The following is a 22,275-nucleotide window of genomic DNA, read 5'->3' as shown; positions in this document are numbered from 1 at the left end:
AGGTTTCTGCTTCAGCACCTGCCTCCAGGTTCCTGCTAGGTGATGATGCAATGTGAGCTGGAATTAACCCTTTCCTCTCCGGGTGGCTTTTGGTCACAGTGTTTATTGCAGCAACAGAAAGCAAACTGAGACGAGCCGTATGCACTCTTAACGGCTGAGCCGCCTCTCCAGCCCCGACTTATCATATATTCTTGTGAGGCACAGCTCCAGCGCCAACAGACCTCTACTTCCCACCACATGAAAGATGATCTCAAAAAGAGCATGGACCTAAACGTAAGGGCCCAAGTTATAAAACCCTTTAGAAGGAAATTTAAGTGTTGGTAATTGTAACCTTGGATTAGGTGACGGCTTCCTTGATGTTCTACTTAAAATACAATGCCTGAGAGCAAAGTAGACAAATTGGGTGCCTTAAGTGAGAGGTTGTTTTTTTTTTTTTTTTGTTTTGTTTTGTTTTGTTTTTTCATAATGAAGAATGCTATCAGAATGAAGATTCACTCACAAAATGGGACAGAAGATTTGCAAATACTGGACACAATATTGGGCTGTTTTTAACCCAGGACATATGGAGAACCCTTACAAGCTTTGGCTTCCCCTCATGACGGATTGTACCCTGAAATCCAAAAGAACCCCGTTCTCCCTGAGCCACTTTGGTCTCAGTGTTTATCACAGCTACAGAAATCTAACTAGGACACCCACCTTCCAGACAATGCCAAGAGGCCAGAGCACCCAGCTCAGAAGCCTGCACGTGGCAAAGGTGATTTTCACCTGCCCGGACTGTCCACCAGACAGCATTGGCCAAATCAGCTTTGTGAAGTAGGCTGGGCCAAGCCAGAAAAAGAGACAGCTGAGCCTCTCCAGAGTGGTGGTAGGAGCCAGTGCCAGGCACTTTCCCAGCACTTTCATTCTACGTGGCTTTTTGTGTGCAGGTGCATGGCTACACTGCTGACTTCTGAGGCACAGAAAAGCAAACCAGGCGGCCAAAGGGGCAAGGCTGCCACCCCTGAGCAGCACAGTGCCGGTGTCAGGGCATACGTGGGGCTCTGCCTGCGGGACATGGTGGGTCTGCCATTCCATTCAGATTCAAAGGGGACTCACAAAGAGTGTTCACTATGCGATAAGAGTGCCATCCCCACCAGGGGACAGAAGGCAGCTGTGTGCAGAGTTCGTGCCTCCTAGCTGCAGAGAGAGCTCTGGGTAGGGGAACAGAGCTCTTCGGGGTCTTGCAGTCAGAGACCCACACAAGCTGTCCTCTTCACCTCCCCCCCTTTCGTTTCACTCCCCCCTCCTTTCCCTCTTTTTTCCTTTCCCTTTCTTTCCTCCCCTTCCTTCCCCTCTCATCCTTCCCTTTCCACTCCCCCTTCTCATGTATTTCAACCATTTCCTCTCTCACTGGATTTTCTTTTTCCTTCCCTTCCTCGTGTGCTTTGATTTTTTTTTTAAATTTGTTTTGTTTTTGAGACAGGGTCTTATTATGTACCCCAGGCTAGCCTTGAATCCATGCTCTTTCTGTCTCATATATATATATATATATATGTGTGTGTGTGTGTGTGTGTGTGTGTGTGTGTGTGTGTATACATATATGTATATGTATATGTATATGTATATATGTACATGTATATATGACAAAAACCTTCACCTAAGTCTACAGATAAGCCGGAGGCACCTCACTTAGCCTCACAGGTACTCAGATATTTTCCTTTCCTTAAGTATAGCAAGATTCCTAAAGCATGTACTCCTGCATGCCTTGGCTCAGCCTCCCGTAGCCCAGGCCTCTGTACCCTGCTCCAAATCTCCCAGCTTACTCTCGAAAAGCCTGCCACATACTTAGCTCCCACACACACAGGAAACCCTCATCAGGCCCATACATTGCCAGCCTGTTTTTGTTGTTATCACTTGTTTTTTGGCCCCCACTCCACCCCACCCTACTCCACCCCTGCCTTCCAAGGTCTCAGCTCCGCCCCCCAACACCCCCCCCCCCACCCTGCCCATGCTGGCTGAGGGCAACTTTGAATTTCAAGCGTGCTAGGCAAGTACTCTACCAACTGACCCACATCCCCATCCTGCTTTTACAGCTTCCCGTGTGGACCACAATGCCTTGGTTCCCTTTCCTCCACCTCCAAGCTCTTGTCCTAGCTTCCGCTTGCTTGCCTCAGTCTTTTCTCAGTTCCTATCCTCCTGCGCTGGGGTTTGAAATTGAAGCCCCCTTCCTCACCTCTTGTACCCCACATCCACCAGCTCACATCCACCAAGCCAGTGCGGCGGCTGCTCTCTGTAACTTGAGGCTTGAAGTATCTTCTCCACAGGTTCGTGACCCCTCCCCCCAACCAGCCACTCCTGAGAATGCTCCTCCCATCCCAGCACCCAGGGTTGGTCACCCCTGCTGCGGTATGCCCGCAGTTGCAAGAGTATTCAAACTGTCGCCTTGTTGAGCTGGGACCTACGGGAAGAAAAAGAGGACTCTTTCCCTAGCAGCCACTACCCAGCTCAGGGCTGGCCTTGGGTGCTCGGCTTTCACCTCTAGCACAGGATGGTACTGGCAGCTGCCATAGTTACCTCTGCAGTGGTGGCTTTGTCCTCTTCTCCTTTCAGACCAGGCTCACTCTAGGAAGCAAATCTCATGGTCAACATATTGGGTAGGTGCAAGGGCACCCCTCTACCCTTGGGGACATGCAGAGATTAAAGGCAGATGGTCTGGGAGTGAGTCAAGGGAGGGTGTAGACCAGGACATCACGTGTGCAGCCCAGCATAGGGAGGGTGTGTAGAGTCACCCTAAGGACTGCGCTGAAACACAGGACACTCAGGCTTGCAACTTGGGGGAACTTATGCATTAGCTCTTGTGTTTATTAAATAAATCATCTTTGTCTCTGGGCTCTGTTTCTCTGCCTCTAAAATGGGGGAGCATATACATGTATATACATAGCATATACATGACCAATGACTGCTCTGTGACTTTAAGTGGCCGCTAACCTCTCTGTGCTTTTATCGCTCACCTCTGAAAGGTGATTAGTGATAGTACCTAAATCGCTACTGTGAAGGAGATGAAGCAGATTTATACTGAGCAGGAGCTTAAACTATCCTGAGGTCTAGAAGTGTTGTCAAAGCTGCTGCTGCCCTTTGTCACTACACAGAGGCACAGGACAGGCGAGCTTTGGAGGCTAGCACTCCTGAGTTCCAATCCCAGCTCTATTATAAAGAAGCTGTGTCACTCTGGGAAATTACTTAATCTCTCTGAACCATAGCTTCCGGTTCTGATAAGTCAGTATAATAAAGCATACTCTAGACAGGTGGAAGTGACGCCTACATACATGAAGAAGGCTACCCATTGTATCAGCACACAGCAGGTACTCAGCAGGGATCCGTTCTCCACCTCCTGACCCTGATATGTGGCTTGAACATGAAATATTAGCCTCTTTGGTCTTGGAGACTGGAGCTGAGACCTGTAAATCCTTGTGTCTGAAAAGGGTCACGGAGGCAAGTTGTCTGAGGGTCAGATTCCAGGAGGTCCAGAGAACCAATGGGACCTTCCTGGGTACACAGACTGTGAATCAATGACCCCAGGCCACACAAAATTAATATAAAACTCAAGACCACTTGGTATATTAGCCCAGGTATAAGCTATGACTAGACGCTCCAAGGACAACCTCCAATTTGAGGCCATTTCTACTTTTGCCACACTCCCAAGCAGGAATCCCACACCTCTTGGTCACCCTTTTCTGTTAGGGCAACTCAGGATTTACCTAGTTCCTGCTCTCTACTACCTCTCCTAGTTAGGATAGACAAGCCTATGTTTGGAGACACCATGAGGCAGTGTGCAGATATGGCTCCCAATTTCCCGGTGCCCAGTCCATTGGCTCAGCCCATACTTACAGATGGCTTTGTCACAACCCGTTCATCCACTGGGCCCTGGAAAAAAGAAAGGTCAGTATGGCTCTCATGCCTTTGATGCTTTCTGTCTCTGATCCCACCCAGCAGAAGAAGGAGCTGGAAGTTCAAACTTGAGACCTGATTGTGTCTGCAGCTTCACCCACAGCAGACGTCTGACACTGAGCACTGGGCAAGCCTTTGGGCCAATCTCTTGTACAATGACAAACACGGGTGTCATGCAGAGGAAGGAAACAGGTAACTTAGCCCTTGGGCAGAAAAAAACCTACATGTAACTGAGGCAGGAGGATGATATTATATGTGCTAATCCAGGGTTTATATGTGCCCAACCCAGGGCTTTCAGTCATATGCTTACATATGCAATTGTCTCCTGACGCTGCTCACAAAGCAGTCCTCAACTTTTTACCAAAGTGGGACCCTAGCTTCTGCCCTAGCACAATGAGCCAGAGGGACCTTCTAAAAATGCAAACAGTGACATGATAAATTATTCCCATCTCAACCATATATATATATATATATATATATATATATATATATATATATATATATATATATATATAACAAAAACCTTCACATAAGTCTACAGATAAGCCCAAAACGTCTCAGCTAGTCTCACATCCCACTCTCCTTTGACTACCAGCCTTGTCCCTAGATCAGAGCATCAGCACCTACATTCCTTGCTCTCTAAACTGATGGGCCACATGCCTGTGGAGGCAGAGCAACCCTAGAGTTCGGTACTGCCCCATCAGGCTTAGGTCCCTGTTTCTTCTCCAATAGGTAATCCCTAAAGAAAGAACAAGGGTTCAAGGGTCATCTGGTGATCTGCTGAGAATATCTATGTGCCTTCCAGTGACATCTAACCTCTCTGGGAGTCAGCTCACCAACAAAATGGGAGTGGTAACAAACTGGGACACTGACACCCCAGACTACCCCCTACACCATATGAGAAATGGCAGAGTCCTTACCTTGGATCCAGGTGCTCCTGGAGGTCCAGGGGGACCATGTGGTCCTGGGGGACCTATGGGTAGAGAAATTGATGAACACTTGAGGCCAGAAAAGCCCACTGCTCCCCCATCAAGTATGAACACGGACATTCCCAGCATCCTGACCCTATCCTGGGTCTTCCACTACTGGTAACAAATAAAAGCTTGGTAAATGGACATCAGGAAGGACTCAAGTTCTCCAGGGCTCTCACCTTCAGATCTCAGAGGCCCATCTCTATTCATACATCCTGAGACCTGGAGACTGAACAAAGCGCTAACCCAGAATTTCCCAGACCAGTCTGTCTATACCTTGCCAATTAGGAGCCTTTTAACCAGCCCCTCTGACAACCTCCATCCATTATTCCTTGGTTACCATGACCACCCACCATTTACATCCAAACCACACACTTAGATGGTCTCTGAAGCCCCTCCCCCACTCTGGATAACCTTAATTGTTAATTGGACTCTAGACTCTAGAGTCATCTGAGAGTAGATGCCCCAATTGAGGGATTCCCCAAATTAGATTGGTGTGTGGGCATGCCTAGGGGGTTGTCTTGATTGATAATTGATGTAGGAGAGCCCAGCCCACAGTGGGCGGCACCATTCCTTAGGCAGGTGGTCCTGGCTGTACAAGCCCGAACCTGTGAGTGAGCCAGCAAGTAGAATTCCTCCGTAGTTTTCAGCTTCAGGTTCCAGCCCTGACTTCCCTCAATGGCAGACTATGACCTGTGAGCTGAAATAAACCCTGTCCTCCCCGGGTTGCTTTTGGCCACGGTGTTTGCCAACAGGATAGAAACTGTAACACTTTCCAGTCAGGCCCTCCTCAACCTCACCCCACAGATATCCTTCTGGAAAGATCCACTGGTGCTGTTTCTTCCCATCAATTGATGAGCAAACTCTTTATTTTTTTTTTCCTGGTTCTCTTAGGCATTACTGGCTAAGAGGAAGCCCAGATCTCCTCCTTTTCCTCCTGCACATCTATCTTTGATACAGGGCAGCCCCTGCCCATGGTCACCATGAGCTTCATGCCTATTTTCCCCAACAGCTTAGGGGATGGGTCAGAGGCTTTCAGCCCATTTCCCTGCACAGACCTGGACTTCCCAAGCCTCAAAGAGCCCTCACTAAAGTGTGGCATTGTGGCCATTCTCAGGAGTAGACACACCAGGTCACAGTCTAGTTATAAAACTAACACCGTCCCTGCATCCCAAGCATGTCAGAGGTGTGGCATATCACCAGGAAGAGCTCAGTACCCCATGAGTCTTCTGCCTCACCTCTCAAATATCACCTTCTGTATGAACCCCACTCATCTCTTTTCCAAATCTGCCTCTCACCATTGCTCTTCCCCATTCTACAGAAGTGTGGGGATGGGACCCAGGTTCTTGTGCATGCTAAGCAGTGACTCTACCACCAAGTCACACCCCAGCTCCTCACTGGGGGATTCTAGGCAGGGGCTCTACCACTGAGCCACACCCCAGACCCTCACTGGGGGATTCTAGGCAGGTGCTCTACCACTGAGCCACACCCCAGCCCCTCACTGGGGGATTCTAGGCAGGTGCTCTACCACTGAGCCACACCCCAGCCCCTCACTGGGGGATTCTAGGCAGGGGCTCTACCACTGAGCCACACCCCAGCCCCTCACTGGGGGATTCTAGGCAGGTGTTCTACCACTGAGCCACACCCTAGCCCCTCACTGGGGGATTCTAGGCAGGGGCTCTACCACTGAGCCACACCCCAGCCCCTCACTGGGGGATTCTAGGCAGGGGCTCTACCACTGAGCCACACCCCAGCCCCTCACTGAGGGATTCTAGGCAGGTGCTCTACCACTGAGCCACACCCCAGCCTCTCACTGGGGGACTCTAGGCAGGTGATCTACCACTGAGCCACACTCCCAGCTCTTCACTGGGGGATTCTAGGCAGATGTTCTACCATTTAACCAAACTCCCAGCCCCTCACTGAGACATAGCCTCTGCCCTGAGGACAGAGAATGAGGTATCAAAGAGGTAGCCACCTGCATTGCTTGTCTGTTCACTTATGAAACCCTTGGGGGCATGATATATGTGCATCTGTGTATACAGAAGGTCTGTGAGGGTTGGGAAATTCCCAGTCTTTCTCTTCTCATAGAGACCTCATCTTTGATTCCCACTGTATATCTGTGCTGTACCCTACTCGAAGGTCCCCAGTCCTTTTTGCTGCCCTAGTCTGTCCCTGGTCTGGGCTTGCATGGACCCTGGAGCACCTTTGGGACTAACGCAAAGATGGCCTGGGACCACCTCATTCAGACATCTGTCCTATTCTAGTAGACTCATTCAGAGTTAATGTGTTCAGTTGTCTCAGGGTGGGGGTAGGGGTTCACTTCAGGCCCCAGGTCCATTTGGAGACCACCCACCTGGACTTTAGCTTCCCAAAGACCTGGGCTCAGGGTTAAGGATAAAGCTAGGTAGGGCATTTAACTGGGTTAGATTCCCAGCATAGCATAAGCTAAGTGTAGTAAGGGCATTTCTGCAATCCCAGCACTTGGGAGCTGGAGGCAAAAGGATCAGAAATCAAAAGTTAACCTTAACTACATAGTGAGTCAGAGGCCAGCCTGGGCTACATGATACCTTGTCTGAAAAAGGACTGTTGTGTTCAAGACAAACCTAAGAAAGAATCTTTAATCTACTTACCAGGGGGTCCAGGGGGACCCCGGGGACCTGGGATGCCCGTTAACACTGTATCCACAACAGCAGGGTTCAGCTGGGCGTCTCCATCTGCAGAGAGAGTCAAGTGATCAGTAATCAGGCAGGATAGAGGTGGCCAGTCTGGAGGCTAAGACTGAGGGGCCTGTGGGCTCCCCAGAGCCGAGTCCAGCACCCTCAACCCATGTGCAAACAGACACACAACACTTACCACTCAGAAGTCAGAGCAAGGGATGGGGAAGTGGGTCAGTGGTTAAATAAGCTGTCACACAAGCATGAAGATCCAAGTTCGAATCCCCAGCACCCACACAAAAAAGCTGGGCGTGGTAGTGTTTGCCTATAACCCCGACACTGGAGCCTAGAAACACCAGGTTTTCTGGCCACCCCAATTGGCAAGCTGCAAGTTCAGCAGGGAGACCCTGTCTCAAGTAAGGTGGAGAGCAATGGTGGAAGATGCTCTGTGTTAACTTTTGGTCTTTGCACACACCCACACAAATACATACATTACACACACACACACACACACACACACACACACACACACACACACGTATTCATACGAGTGTGACTCCTCTGTTGGGCTCCTCACGGCTTAGGGCAGTGGTTCTTAACTTGTGGGTCACGACCTCTTTGGGCAGCCAAACAAACCTTTCACAGGGGTGGCCTAAGACCACCAGAAAACACAGATATTCACATTACGATTCCTAACAGTGGATTCATTACAGTTATGAAGTAGCAACAAAAATAATTTTATGGTTAGGAGTCACCACAACACGAGGAGCTGTATTGAAGAGTCGTAGTATTAGGAAGGCTGAGATCCACTTGCTTCAGGGGTATACTTCAGTGGCCATTAAGGTCACTGCCCAGTCCCCAGGATCATTTGCCTTCTCCTTAAAGGACATTTCTTCAAGGAATCCTAGGCTACAGACAAAGTCAGAACTGGCCTCCTTCCCCCACCCAGCACACTCTGAATACACCTAGACCACCATGCTGTGGTGACAAGCCCACCTTTTACGGCAAGCACTCAAGGACCGTGTATCATTCTCCAGAGTGGCTCCCTTAGGGAACCACTGGAGAAACTGGATCCGGGAACAGTCATCAGTGCCACGTGAGGTTTGTGTTATGTGTATGGTGGGATGAACAGGGGTCTCCCCGACCCTGTTGCCATAGCAGCTGACCCACACTATCTGTCACGTTACCCTCTCCCCATTCTTTTCTTCAAGGTTTTATTTTGGGGGGGCTGGCAAGATGGCTCAGAGCGTAAAGGCACTTGACAACCAAGCCTGATGACCAGAGTTCAATCCCCAGGACCCACATGGTAGAAAGAGAAAACTGACTCTCACAAGTTGTCCACTGGCCTCTACATGTGAACTATAGCATGCCCCTACCAGTAAGTAAGTAAGTAAATAACTTTAGTTTACTATTCTTTTTTTTATATATAATTATTTATTTTTGTGGTATTGGAAATTGAATTCCAAGCCTCATGTTCTACCACTGAGCCATTCCCCAAGCCCCTCACTGGGGGATTCTAGGCAGGTGCTCTACCACTGAACCACACCCCAGCCCCTCACTGGGGGATTCTAGGCAGGGGCTCTACCAATGAACCACACCCCCAGCCCCTCACTGGGGGATTCTAGGCAGGTGCTCTACCACTGAGCCACACCCCAGCCCCTCACTGGGGGATTCTAGACAGGTGCTCTACCATTGAGCCATACCCCAGCCCCTCACTGGGGGATTCTAGGCAGATGCTCTACCACTGAGCCACACCCCAGCCCCTCACTGGGGGATTCTAGACAGGTGCTCTGCCATTGAGCCACACCCCCAGCCCCTCACTGGGGGATTCTAGGCAGGGGCTCTACCACTGAGCCACACCCCAGCCCCTCACTGGGGGATTCTAGACAGGTGCTCTACTACTGAGCCACACCCCAGCCCCTCACTGGGGGATTCTAGGCAGGTGCTCTACCATTGAGCCACACCCCCAGCCCCTCACTGGGGGATTCTAGGCAGGTGATCTACCACTGAGCCACACCCCAGCCCCTCACTGAGGGATTCTAGGCAGGTGCTCTACCATTGAGCCACACCCCCAGCTCCTCACTGGGGGATTCTAGGCAGGTGCTCTACCACTGAGCCACACCCCAGCCCCTCACTGGGGGATTCTAGGCAGGTGCTCTACCGCTGGGCCAAACCCCCAGCCTCTCACTGGGGGATTCTAGGCAGGTGCTCTACTGCTGGGCCAAGTGCCCCAGCCCCAATTTTTAAAATACAGTTTTAATATTTTCCCTTCTGAGATAGGGTTTCCCTGTGTAACTCAGACAGGCCTCGAGTTTGCTGTGTATTCCAGACTGACTTAAAGCTAGACTTGATTCTACTGCCTTACCTTCCTGAGAGATGGGGCTTAGGATTGTAATACCAAGCCCATCTCCTCCAAGATTTTAAAGTAACCCCAGGGTTAGAGTTAAGGTTAGGGCTAGGGGTTACAGTTAAGGAACTTAGCTAAAATTGCTCCCTCTCCCTCTCTCTCCCTCACTGTGGTCACTTAGTCTCAGAATTCTCGACCCCCACCCCCTGTGCTCTGTGTCCCCACATAGTATGTATTTTTTGTGCTCTGCGGCTCATGTGAGCTGTACTGTGGTCCCCAAGAGACCAAGTAGGTCTATTTTGTCACCTTTGTGCTCAGGAAACACCTGTGGGGTGTCTTGCAGCAAGGGAACATATGGAAGGAAATGTGACAAGGGGTGATTGATCCTGGTGGGGTAGCCTTGCCAGCTAGTAGAGTTGATTGCAGGTGCAGGTGGGACGTGTCAGACCCGGTGAGCTGAGAGCCACAAGGCCAAGGGCAGGCCTGGAGACAGTCGCCACTTTCTCAGGGGACCCTCCTTGAGGACCAGGCCTCCTTTCCTGGGTATTGGTGGACTTTCAACTTGTCTAGGATCCTCCAGGGGGAAACTAGCGCCCCCAAACAGATAGCTTGGCTCACCTGCCCGCCCCATCCCCCACCCCGTCCGGGGAGCCCAGCACTCACTCTCCTTGTCTGTAGGTGTTTGTAGGGAATAAAGGACGCCCTGAGGGCTGTTTGGCAAGAGGCCAGGGCTGCCTGCTGGGCCAGGAGGGCCTGGTGGACCAGGGCGGCCCATCTCTCCGGGAAGTCCGCGTGGCCCTGGTGGCCCCAAGAGACCTACAACGGAGAGCAAAGGATTTAGGTTGGTCTGACAGCTGTGATGTCATAGACAGGGAAGCTAAGGCCCCTAAGGGGAGAGGGCTGGCCGGGGTCATTTGTCTACTCAGTGATGAGCCTCTGGACCCACAGTCCTCTTGGTAGGTTAATGGGACTTTAAAGCTCCCTCTTTCTGGGAGGGGACACAGGGACAGCATAGGACAGACATGATAGAGTTAGAAGTGGGTGAAATCAGCACAGGCTCCACCCAGAGGTCTTGAGATCATAAGGCGTTTAGCTCTGAAGAAAGGACTCAGGGTAGGTCATCACTGAGCAAGGGATGGGTGAATCTGCAGCACGCAGGGGATCATGGGATTCCTGGATGGCATTTCAGGTGTTTGGAACAAACCCCTGGGTCTTAGCAGCCCCACCCCACACACCAAAGGTCCCTGTAGGCTCTTGTCCTGCAGCATCCCTGAGATTAGGGAGAAGAGAAGGGTGAGAAGTGAGGTAATGAATTTGGGGTAACAAGTAAGATTGGGGTGCACAGCATGCCACTCATGCTCAGGTATAAATCAAACTCCAGTCTCTTTACTTTAGGGCACAAGGAATCCTTACCTGGAGGTCCCACTGGGCCCTTCTCTCCTGTCTGGCCCCGGTCACCTTTGGAACCTGGCGGTCCCACAGGCCCAGGTGGTCCCATCTGTCCTGGAGGTCCTGAGGGGAGAATAATGGGAGAACACTGTGGGTTCGGATGCCATGGAGACTCCAGTTCAGGGCACATGGGCTGTGTACTTAGATGAGTGGTAGACGGGTTCTCTACCACTGAGCCACACCCCAGCCCCTCACTGGGGGATTCTAGGCAGGTGCTCTACCACTGAGCCACACCTCAGCCCTTCACTGGGGGATTCTAGGCAGGTGCTCTACCACTGAGCCACACCCCAGCCCCTCACTGGGGGATTCTAGGCAGGGGCTCTACCACTGAGCCACACCCCAGCCCCTCACTGGGGGATTCTAGGCAGGTGCTCTACCACTGAGCCACACCCCAGCCCCTCACTGGGGGATTCTAGGCAGGTGCTCTACCATTGAGCCATATCCCAAGCCCTCACTGAGGGAATTTAGGCAGGTGCTTTATCATTGAGCCACACCACCAGGCACCCAGATGTACTGGCCATGGAAAATTGACAAGCTGTCCTTCCCTTTCTGTGATCCTAGGAACTGCCTTTAATCTCCCTTTTTACATATGGGTAAACTGAGCAGCAGAGAGGCATGGACTCCTGTGTCCAGCCACAGAGTCAGGCTATATGTTTTTGTTTGTTGCTTGTTTGTTTTTTGTTTTTTCACTCTGAATTTTTTTTCTTCCTGCTATCTTCTTGCTTAGGGTCCCGAACTGCACATCTGGCAGCTGAGTCCAGAAGGATCTGTAGAGCCAGGCTTCTCCCGTTGTCCTCTTGAAATGTTCTAGAGGTCTGCGTGCAAGCATGACCCAGGGCCCAGTTATCGGAGGATAAAAAGTTCAAGGCTAGCCTGAGCAACATAGTGGGACCTCGCCTCACAGTTTAGTCAACTGAGTGCCGCATATGTAGCTCAGCATTGAAATTGCACTTGAAAAAATGCCTCTTGCTGGAAAAATCTCCGGATCAGGGAAACCCAAAATTAGTGGGGCAGGTCTTCCACCTGCTGGCCATTATTGGAACTTCACTTTCTCTGGTAACAGTCCCGCCAAGAGCATCTTTGAGTTTTGAGGCAACCAAGATTTGGGCCTGATCAGATCTTCAGAGAGATGGAATAAAGGCCAAGTGTGTGGACTAAGAGATGAGTCCTGGGGTTCACTGAGAGAGGAGAAAGAGGGGAGCAGATCATATCCCCAGGACTTCAGGGCAGTTACCTAACTTCTCTGAATAACTTTGCTGTTCACATGCTTTGATAAAAAGTTGGGAATGGCTCTTGTATCCAGGCATAGCTGCCTGCACCTGTCACCTCAGCATGGCTGGAGTGAGCTGGCAGAGGACTGAGGGGACCTCCTGGGCCCCAGCCTAGCTTCAGAGTCAGTGAGAGACCCTGGTATAAGGGAATAAAGTGAAAAGTGATAGAGAAGGACACATGATGTCATTCTCTGCACCTCGTGTGGGCACAGGGGCACACACACACATACACACACTCACAGAGAGATGAGGAGGGGGAGGGGCAGGGAGAGGGGGAGGTGGGTAAACTTTGAAAACATCTAGAGACTAACACAGTGGAGACAATGACCCTACTTGAAGCATCTCTTATCCCCACATACATCACCACCATCACCACCATCACCACCATCACCATCACCACCACCACCACCACCATCACCACCACCACCACCACCACCACCACCATCACCACCACCACCACCACCACCACCACCACCACCACCATCACCACCACCACCACCACCATCACCACCACCACAACCACAACCACCAAGACCATCACCACCACCACCACCATCACCATCACCACCACCACCACCATCACCACCACCACCACCACCACCACCACCACCATCACCACCACCACCACCACCATCACCACCACCACAACCACAACCACCAAGACCATCACCACCACCACCACCATCACCATCACCACCACCACCACCACCACCATCACCACCATCACCACCACCACCACCATCACCACCATCACCATCACCACCACCACCACCATCACCATCACCACCACCACCACCACCATCACCACCACCACCACCACCACCATCACCACCACCACAACCACAACCACCAAGACCATCACCACCATCACCACCACCACAACCACAACCACCACCACCACAACCACCACGGTAAACATCCTGAATTCAGCACTAACCAGCTGTCCTAGTTAGCTTTACCTGTCAACTTGACACAGCCTTGAGTCACCTGACCAGCAAGTCTTCCCTGAAAAACTGCCTGGGGACTAGCCTGGGGCATGTCTGTGGCAGCTCTTGGTGGCTATTTGATGTAGGAGGGCCCAGCCCACTGTGAGATCTCAAAACAGAGGGTCCTGGTTCCTCTAAGAAAGCCAGGCAAGCATGAACCTGCGAGTGAGTGAGCCAGCAAGCAACATGCCCTCATGGTTTCTGCCTCAAGTTCCTTCCCTCACTTCCCACAGTAAAGGACTGACGTATAAGTTGGAGGGAACAAAAAACCCTAACATTCTCTAAGCTGGCTTTGGTTCAGAGCGCTTCATCAAGCAACAGGAAGGGCACCAGGACAAGCAGGCATTGACAACTGCAACTGTGTTGGCTACAGTGGCGGCATCATTCTGCAGCCAGGGGTGCAAAGCATGGACCTCCAGGGATAGTCTACAGAAAGGGCATTTTCTTTTTGATCATGATAAGAAGCCAGGGATAGTGAGCCAGGCCTACAGTTCCAGCACACAGAAGGCTGGAGCAGAAGGATTAAGAGTTGGACAGCAGGGTTTAAAATAGATCTATAGGGATTCATGTGTCTTAGGAACAGCTGAATGTTTCTAGTGCTTTTTGTTTGCCTCTTTGTTTGGGCTTTTTTGTTTGTTTGTTTTGTTTTGGTTTGGTTTTGCCATCCTGGAGGATGACCCAGGTCCTCACATATACTAGACTGGTGCTCTACCACTGAGTCACGCCCCAGCCCCTCACACCCTAGCCCCTCACTGGGGGATTCTAGGCAGGGGCTCTACCACTGAGCCACATCCCCAGCCCCTCACTGGGGGATTCTAGGCAGGGGCTCTACCACTGAGCCACATCCCCAGCCCCTCACTGGGGGATTCTAGGCAGGGGCTCTACCACTGAGCCACATCCCCAGCCCCTCACTGGGGGATTCTAGGCAGGGGCTCTACCACTGAGCCACACCTCCAGCCCCTCACTGGGGGATTCTAGGCAGGGGCTCTACCACTGAGCCACACCCCCAGCCCCTCACTGGGGGATTCTAGGCAGGTGCTCTACCACTGACCCACACCCCCAGCCCCTCACTGGGGGATTCTAGGCAGGTGCTCTACCACTGACCCACTCCCCCGGCCCCTCACTGGGGGATTCTAGGCAGGAGCTCTACCACTGAGCCACACCCCAGCCCCTCACTGGGGGATTCTAGGCAGGAGCTCTACCACTGAGCCACACCCCCAGTCCCTCACTGGGGTATTCTGGGCACGGGCTCTACCACTGAGCCACACCCCAGCCCCTCACTGGGGGATTCTAGGCAGGGGCTCTACCACTCAGCCACACCCCAGCCCCTCACTGGGGGATTCTAGGCAGGGGCTCTACCACTGAGCCACACCCCAACCCCTTTTATACTTTGAGACAGCATAGGGATTTGCTAAGTTGCCCAGGCTGCCCTTTAATTCACTGGCTCAGGTTGATCCTAAGGTTATAATGCCCCTGCTTTAGATTCCCAAGTAGCTGGGATCACAGACCTATGCCACCAGTCCTGGCCAGATCTTTCACCATTTTAAGGAAGAATGTGAAATCCTAATTTTTATGCTCACTTACTCAGTTTTTAGTAATTAGTTCTAGTTTTAACATACCACATGAGCAAATTAAACCCAGGAGGCCAGGGTGTGGTCTGCATGTGGAGGCCCCGGGCGCTCTCTCCGCCCTCACCCCCTGGCCAGATTCCTCCCCTGTGGTCCCTGCTCACCAGCTGGCCCTGTGGGTCTTCTCCTCCGGGGCCCTGGATGAGCTATGGGAATGGCATCCGGCAGGAAGTCCTCGTTCCAGGTTGGTGGGGTGCTCTGCGGGGGTGGCAGGTCATTGTCTGGGCCTGAAGGCTGCTCAGCTGCTTCCAGCAGGAGGACCTGGCCAGCCAGGGCAGGGGCAGACAACAGGTTAAAAAGATGGCGTCTAGATACACAACGGAGTATTAGTCGGTCTTCAAGAAGGGTGTTGTTTGCAGAGATCATTATATTAAGCAAAACAAGACTTAGAAAGACAAGTATCGCATATTTTATCTTATACTCAGGATCTCCACCCCCTTCCCCCCCTTCTCTGTTGAGTTGAATACAATTAAAATGACATGGAAAACATAGCGCTCACTTTTAGACAGCTCGGCAAAAGGAACAGGCTGACGAGATGGCTCAGCTGCAAAAGTGCTTGCCACCAAACCTGATGACCTGAGATCAATCCCTGAGACCCACATGGTGGAAGGAGAGAGCTGACTGCCTATCATCCTCTGACCTTCAATTTTGCACTGTGGCATGTACATGACCCCAATTCGACATTCACACACACACAAAAAAGTATATAAAATGTTTTTAAAAATGTAATAAATATTAAAAGACATCTGGACATCATGAGCACACCCATATCCCCAGTATTTGGGAAGATCAAGAGTTTAAGAGTTCCAGGCCAGCCTGGGGTACATAGGAGTTCATGGCCAGCCTGGGCTACATGACATATTATATGTGTGCGTGTTGTTGTTGTTGTTATTGTTTGAACAGAACAAGGACATTAGTATGCAAGGACACATGACCTCTGATGGTCCCTAAGACCCAGCTATCTCCTGTTCATGGTGGGCTATGCCTCTCAGCAGGGGAGCCATCTTTTGGTACATACATCCCTGTCCTTCCACATCAGAAGATTCATGACTCTCAGACAGAACATTCCAGACCCTCTAGCTCATCCTATAGCCACTCGTCGCTATGACTGAGCGACAGCCACGCTCCTTCTTCACTGACACAGAGACAGAGAGACTGTGAGGTGTGTACCCTGTATTCTCTCTCTCTCTCTCTCTCTCTCTCTCTCTCTCTCTCTCTCTCTCTCTCTCTGTGGATTGGTGTCCAAATTCCTTCACTGAGGAATAAAAGTGAATGGATGGATGGGAGGGTGGGTGGTTAGATGGATGGATGGATGGATGGACGGGTGGGTGGGTGGATGGGTGGGTGGATAGGTGGACAGGTGGATGGATGGATGGATGGGTGGGTAGATGAATAGATTGGTGTTTATATGGATGGATGGATAGATGGATGGATGATGGATGGTTATATGGATGGATAGATGGGTGGGTGTTTATATGGGTGGATGGATGGATGGGTGGGTGGGTAGGTGAATAGATTGGTGTTTATATGGATGGATGGATAGATGGATGGATGATGGATGGATGGTTATATGGATGGATAGATGGGTGGGTGTTTATATGGGTGGATGGATGGATGGGTGGGTGGATGGATGGATGGGTGGGTAGGTGAATAGATTGGTGTTTATATGGATGGATGGATAGATGGATGGATGATGGATGGATGGTTATATGGATGGATAGATGGGTGGGTGTTTATATGGGTGGATGGATGGATGGGTGGGTGGATGGATGGATGGGTGGGTAGGTGAATAGATTGGTGTTTATATGGATGGATGGATAGATGGATGGATGACGGATGGATGGATAGATGGATGAGTGTTTATATGGGTAGATGGATGGATGGATATATGGGAGATGAACGAGTGATTGGAAGTTGCATGTGTGGACATACGAGCAACTGGAAAGACATGTGAGTAGATGGGAAGGCAGCGGGTGGAGGTGAGCGGAGGAGTGTGTGGGTGGATAGGAAAGAAGGAAGATATGCATGGCCTGTTTCGGTCCGTGGTCCTCGGCACCTCTCCACTAAAACCAAAAGCAGGCAGTGGCTCCTCAGGCCGCCCTGTCCCGCCCTCTCCCCTCAATGGAGGCAGGGCTAAGAGATGGCAAATACCGGGAGCCTGTGCCTGGAACACTTCCTCCTGACTCAAGTGTTCGAGTAATGCGTGGAGATGCCGTAACAAAACCTGTAGCCTCGTGTGCTGACTTTTTAAAAGTTATTTGTTTTTATTATTTTCTGTACTTGGGTGTTTTGCCTGCATACCGTGTGTGTGCCTGGTGCCCAATGACGTCAGAACAGAGAATCAGATCCCCTTGGAATTGGAGTTATGGAAGGTTGTGAGCTGGGGTCCAAACCTGGGTCCTCAGAAAGAGCATCAAATGCTCTTAACTGCTGAACTATTTCTCCAGTCCTTTTGCATGCTGATTTAATGATGATGATGGTGGTGGTGGTGGTGGTGAGGAGGAAGAGAAAGAGGACGAGGAGGAGGAGAGGGTGGTGGTGACGGTAATAATAATAATAATAATAATAATAATAATAATAATAATAATAATAACAACAACAACAACAACAACAACAATAATAGCCAAAACCCAGTGAGTCCTAGCTGTCCCTTAGACGTCCAGCAGAGGGCGCTGTGTGCCTGGACTGGACGGAGGGGTACATCTGAGAACCCTCTGAGAAGGTTACTCCTACTGATGTTGTCAATCAAAGAGACCAACAGCTGTCGTCTCTGCACTGGGGCCTGGGCTATCCTGAGGTTTCGTGGGAGGTTTGCCTTCCCAGTTCAGCTACGTGGGACTCCTCTCCACCTGGTACCTGGGCCACTCTTCTAAGCCTTTGCTCCTTGAGCCAGGAAGAGTCTGTGTGACCTCCTCACACATGACCTGAAAACTGGGTGGGGGGTGGGGGGTCAGCCACTGCACTTAACCTTGTTTGCGGTCACACAGTGAGCAAATGGTCAGACTAGGATCTCAGCCTCGCAACTCCTGTCCGCCCCCTCCCCAAAACCACATGAGAAAAGGAAGGTTCTAAATCCTGCTGGAGTCTCTGGGCACCCTAGAGCTTTGGCTGCTGCTGGGGTGCTGCAATGGGGGGAGGCAAGTGGAAGTGACGGAAGGAATATGTGTGTGTGTCTGTGGGTGGCATGGAACGGGTGACTCAGAGCATCAGACACGAGCACGGTGTGACAGGAACCTCACAGCCAGGAGCCTCTGTAGGGGATGAGGAAAGAAGGCTGGTCCCCACTTTTGCCTGGCTACTGAGAATATAAAGCTATATTGCCCATTAAACAGGGGCAGGCATGGAGTGCAGGTGACAAGTAGTTGGGGTGCACTATATCCCAGGCATCCCCCAGGGCCCTAGAGAGAGTCTCGGGTACATGAACCTGAAATAGGGCCACGCGAGGGGACAAGGATCTATGGGGCACAAAGAGGTAGGATTGGTGGGGACCGGGACAACCAGCAGGCCAGAGGGACCCGGGGAGAAGTGTCCATCCTGTGCCACTGAGGACTGACGATGGTATTCCTCTTGCTAACTTCTGGGCTTCTTCAAAGGAAGGCTCTGGGTTTGTTTGGTTTTTTTTTTGTTGTTGTTGTTGTTGTTGTTTTTTTTTTTTTGACACAAAATGCTTCGTTGATTCCTAGATACCTCCACTTGGCCACCGTGGCCCACAGAGCCCTGTAAACCTAGGCAGAGGTGTCCTGGCCTTGGTCAAATTTGAATTTGCCTCAGACTGAGCCCCTGCACTCTTGGCTGGGCATGGCTGACCTCCTGGGGCGTGGTGGTGGTGGTGGTGAAAAATTCCATCCGTGCCAAGATTGAGCTTAACGGGGCGGACACGGAACACAGTCCAAGAAAACCAGAGTATGGGCTGGTGTGGCGGTTTAGGGGGTAAAGGTGTTTGCTGCCAAGGCTGCCGAGCTGAATTTGACCCGCAGGATCCACAGGGTGGAAGGAGAGAAGTTACCTCTGCAAGCTGCCCTCTGCTTGCACACGCGCACTGTGGCACGCATGCCTGAACTCTGCGAGTTCAGAAAAATCAAGAAAAAGAAAAAGTTGAAAAGAAAAAGGAAACCAGAGTACAGATTTTCTGAGATAGTGGCCCGATGATGTCATTACAGCCAGGCCCCCACTTTCCTCTGTCAGGAGACCAATGAATGCTGTGATTTGTGTAACTTTCACACACGGAAACGTTTTGGGGTTCTGGGGTCCACCCCCAGTTCTTGTGGGTTGTGAAGTGGGGATGGGAAAACGAGAGGAAGAAAGACGGACAAGGGGGTGGGGACGACACCCTAATGGCTACCTGCCCCTCAGCTTTCCCTTCGTTACCTTGCTCTAGAGCAGTGGTTCCCAACCTTCCCAATGCTGTGACCCTTTCACACAATTTCTCATGCTGTGTGAAACCCCCAACCATTTTCATTGTTACTGCATAACTGTAACTTTGCTACTTTTATGAATCGTAATGTAAACCTCTGTGTTTCCTGATGGTCTCAGGCGACCCCCCATGAAAGGGTCGTTCGACTCCCCCCCCCCCCAAAAGGAGACACGGCCCACAGATTGAGAACCATTTCTCTAGAACTTCCAATTGTGTAGTATCTATGTGTGTGGCCCAGGGAGGGCAGGGGGACCATAATTAGCTGTCAATTATGGCAGTCGCTTTCTGCTTGGTCGGGTGCTCAACTTCCTGACTGGTGACCTCTGGGTAACCACACAGTCCCAGGGCTGGCCCATGAGATATGGTGGGTCTGTTGGGCACTCTGTCTTACCCTTGCCTTTTCTACATTACTGATACAGGGTGAGGATGGGAGCTGTGGCATGGGGCATCACACAGGAGCTCGGAGGGGGGGAGGGTCGTAATGGCCTGGGTTCTTTGGTCACTGGACAAATGCCAAGACAGCCAATTTTTGGGTTTCCGTTTGAACAAACATGCTTAGGCAGTGAGCTCCTGCTGGCTGTGCGTCTGTCCCTTGCAACTTGTTGCACCACATGGATTTCTGAGGAACTAAAAGTCTCAGTCTCCCGGTTTCCGCCTCGTGGCTCTCAGGCAGGCTGCTTCCTCTGTCACCCCTCCCTCTCCCCTTTTTGGCTTTTGCAGTAGCCCCCCAATGAACAGCCCAGCCAAAAAAATGACAGTGGGATGAAACAGGAGTCCCAGCCCCTCCCTGAGCACTCAGGGGTTTGTTTTAAGCAACCTGGCCTGAGGAGTTGGGCTCTGCCCCAGGGTGGACCCTATGCACCCCAGATTCAAGCTACCTCCCTGGGTCTCACTCCCCCAAAACTTCTGCACTTCCCACCCCCGCCTTTCACGATACCCTGAGATCCCTTTGCCAGCCTGAGGGACAAAGGGCAAAACCTTTAGTGGCTGTGGCCTACACTGCTAAGACCTTATGTGGCAGGGGTGGCAAGAGTGGGGGAGTCAGGGGAGGAACTGCTCTCAGCCAGAGGGCATGCATGAGAGCCAGGTGCGAGGGAGACAGCTGGCCCCCAAAAGCTGTGACTTTTAACACCCAGAATGCTGAACCAGAGCCAGGCCTGAGCTGTCAGTTTTTCCCCTGTGCCCGACCCTGCCACAGCTTTGGAAAATGCCCATTGGGCCCACCTTCCTCCTCTGCTCTAAACCCTCAGGGGCAGAAGTTTATCCAAGCCTACTCACCCTTTCCCAAGCTGATGTGGCCCTGGATGGGGAATCCTACCCCCAACCCCCCCACCCCAAATCCCCAAAAAGATACTGACTCCAGAAGGAAGAGATGGTTTCTCAACCCTCATCAGTGTGCTGGGCCTAGCCTGGGAGACCCTGCTGCTCAAATAGGGGTTTGGTTATACGGGAGGCTATGCACGTTGTGGGGGCGTGAATAGCCTATGTTCTGTATAATATCTCTCACAATCTATCTGTCCCTTAAGTGTGTGTGTGTGTGTGTGTGTGTGTGTGTGTGTGTGTGTGGTGTGCTGTGGTGTACTTGTGATCAGTGGACAACATGTGGAATAGTTGATTCTTTACCTCTACCAAGTGGATGCCAGGAATTGAACTCAGGTCATCAGGCTTGGCAGCAAGCACCTTTACCCACTGAACCATCTCACTGGCCCATCTATTTTTTTCTTCCTTCATTCTTTCCTTCCTTCCTTCCCTCCTTCCTTCCTTCCCTCCCCTCCCCTCCCTCCCTCCCTCCCTCCCTCCCTCCTTCCCTCCTTCCCTCCATGCAGGGGGAACTGCAGCAGGCAAGTAAGCTTCCTGCAGACAGTCTATTGTGCACAACTGCGATGGATGTACCCCTGAGAGGCACAGCCCTTGGGGGCTGTCTCTGCATTGTTTCTTGCTGCTGCTGCTGTTGCCACTGCTGCACCTCCTCATGTTTGGCATTGCTTTATTGCTCCTGGGTGCAGTACGGTGTGAATGGGCACAGGGAGACCCTCACTGCCTCTGGTCTGGTGTGACTGCCTCTTGGGAAACAGCCTGCGCTACTGGGCAATTATCCCGCAGACCAGGACGAAGATGCACTTTCGGGAAATAGGACTGTTTAGATGAATTAATGGCTTTACAGAACTCCTGATCTGATCTGGATAGCTTAGGATGTTAGGGTGGTTGATAATGAGGATCCAGGGGATGGTTTAGGCTGCTTTGCCAGGAAGATATAGCAAAGCTCGAGCTAAGAGTAGGATGTGCCCCCTCCTTGCAGAGTGCTGAGGGCGGGAAATGAGCACAGTGAGCTCGCGTGCGTGCGTGCGTGCGTTACAGGCACAGAGCTGTACTTGGTGGAAGAGAAAATAGGCTTGAGATGAGTTAATTATTAAAGAAAACATCCATTCTAAGTTGGGCCGGAATTCCTGAACCTTATGACCTAAGGATGTGGTTGCAGGTTTTGGGGTGCACCAGGAGAAGGCAAGGTATGGAACAAAAAAGTAAATGATCCCACCATGAGTGTAAAAACAGAGGATTGATGATTACCACGCTTAGCTAAATAAGGTTTCAAAACATAAGACGTAAGATAAATGATTTGTTTCTTGG

At 51.3% G+C, this 22,275-nt stretch overlaps 1 protein-coding gene across 2 annotated transcripts in view; it reads right to left on the bottom strand.

The window, feature by feature from the left end:
• Positions 1 to 22,275, bottom strand: part of COL26A1 (collagen type XXVI alpha 1 chain) — a 132,669-nt gene that overhangs the window by 3,041 nt on the left and 107,353 nt on the right. For both annotated transcript variants that reach the window (XM_084763619.1, XM_084763620.1), the window contains exons 5-11: positions 15,338 to 15,494; positions 11,313 to 11,411; positions 10,563 to 10,715; positions 7,529 to 7,612; positions 4,848 to 4,900; positions 3,868 to 3,903; positions 2,554 to 2,601 (exon numbers count right to left, since the gene is read on the bottom strand). In XM_084763619.1, coding sequence (XP_084619745.1) covers positions 2,554 to 2,601; positions 3,868 to 3,903; positions 4,848 to 4,900; positions 7,529 to 7,612; positions 10,563 to 10,715; positions 11,313 to 11,411; positions 15,338 to 15,494 — 630 coding nt within the window. The remainder of the gene's footprint in view (positions 1 to 2,553; positions 2,602 to 3,867; positions 3,904 to 4,847; positions 4,901 to 7,528; positions 7,613 to 10,562; positions 10,716 to 11,312; positions 11,412 to 15,337; positions 15,495 to 22,275) is intronic.

Source organism: Acomys minous (genome assembly GCF_964271855.1).
Source record: "Acomys minous genome assembly, chromosome: 16".
In the NCBI taxonomy this organism is placed as follows: domain Eukaryota; kingdom Metazoa; phylum Chordata; class Mammalia; order Rodentia; family Muridae; genus Acomys; species Acomys minous.
Note: the sequence above shows the minus strand (reverse complement) of the source record. Positions and strands in the feature narration are given on the sequence as shown.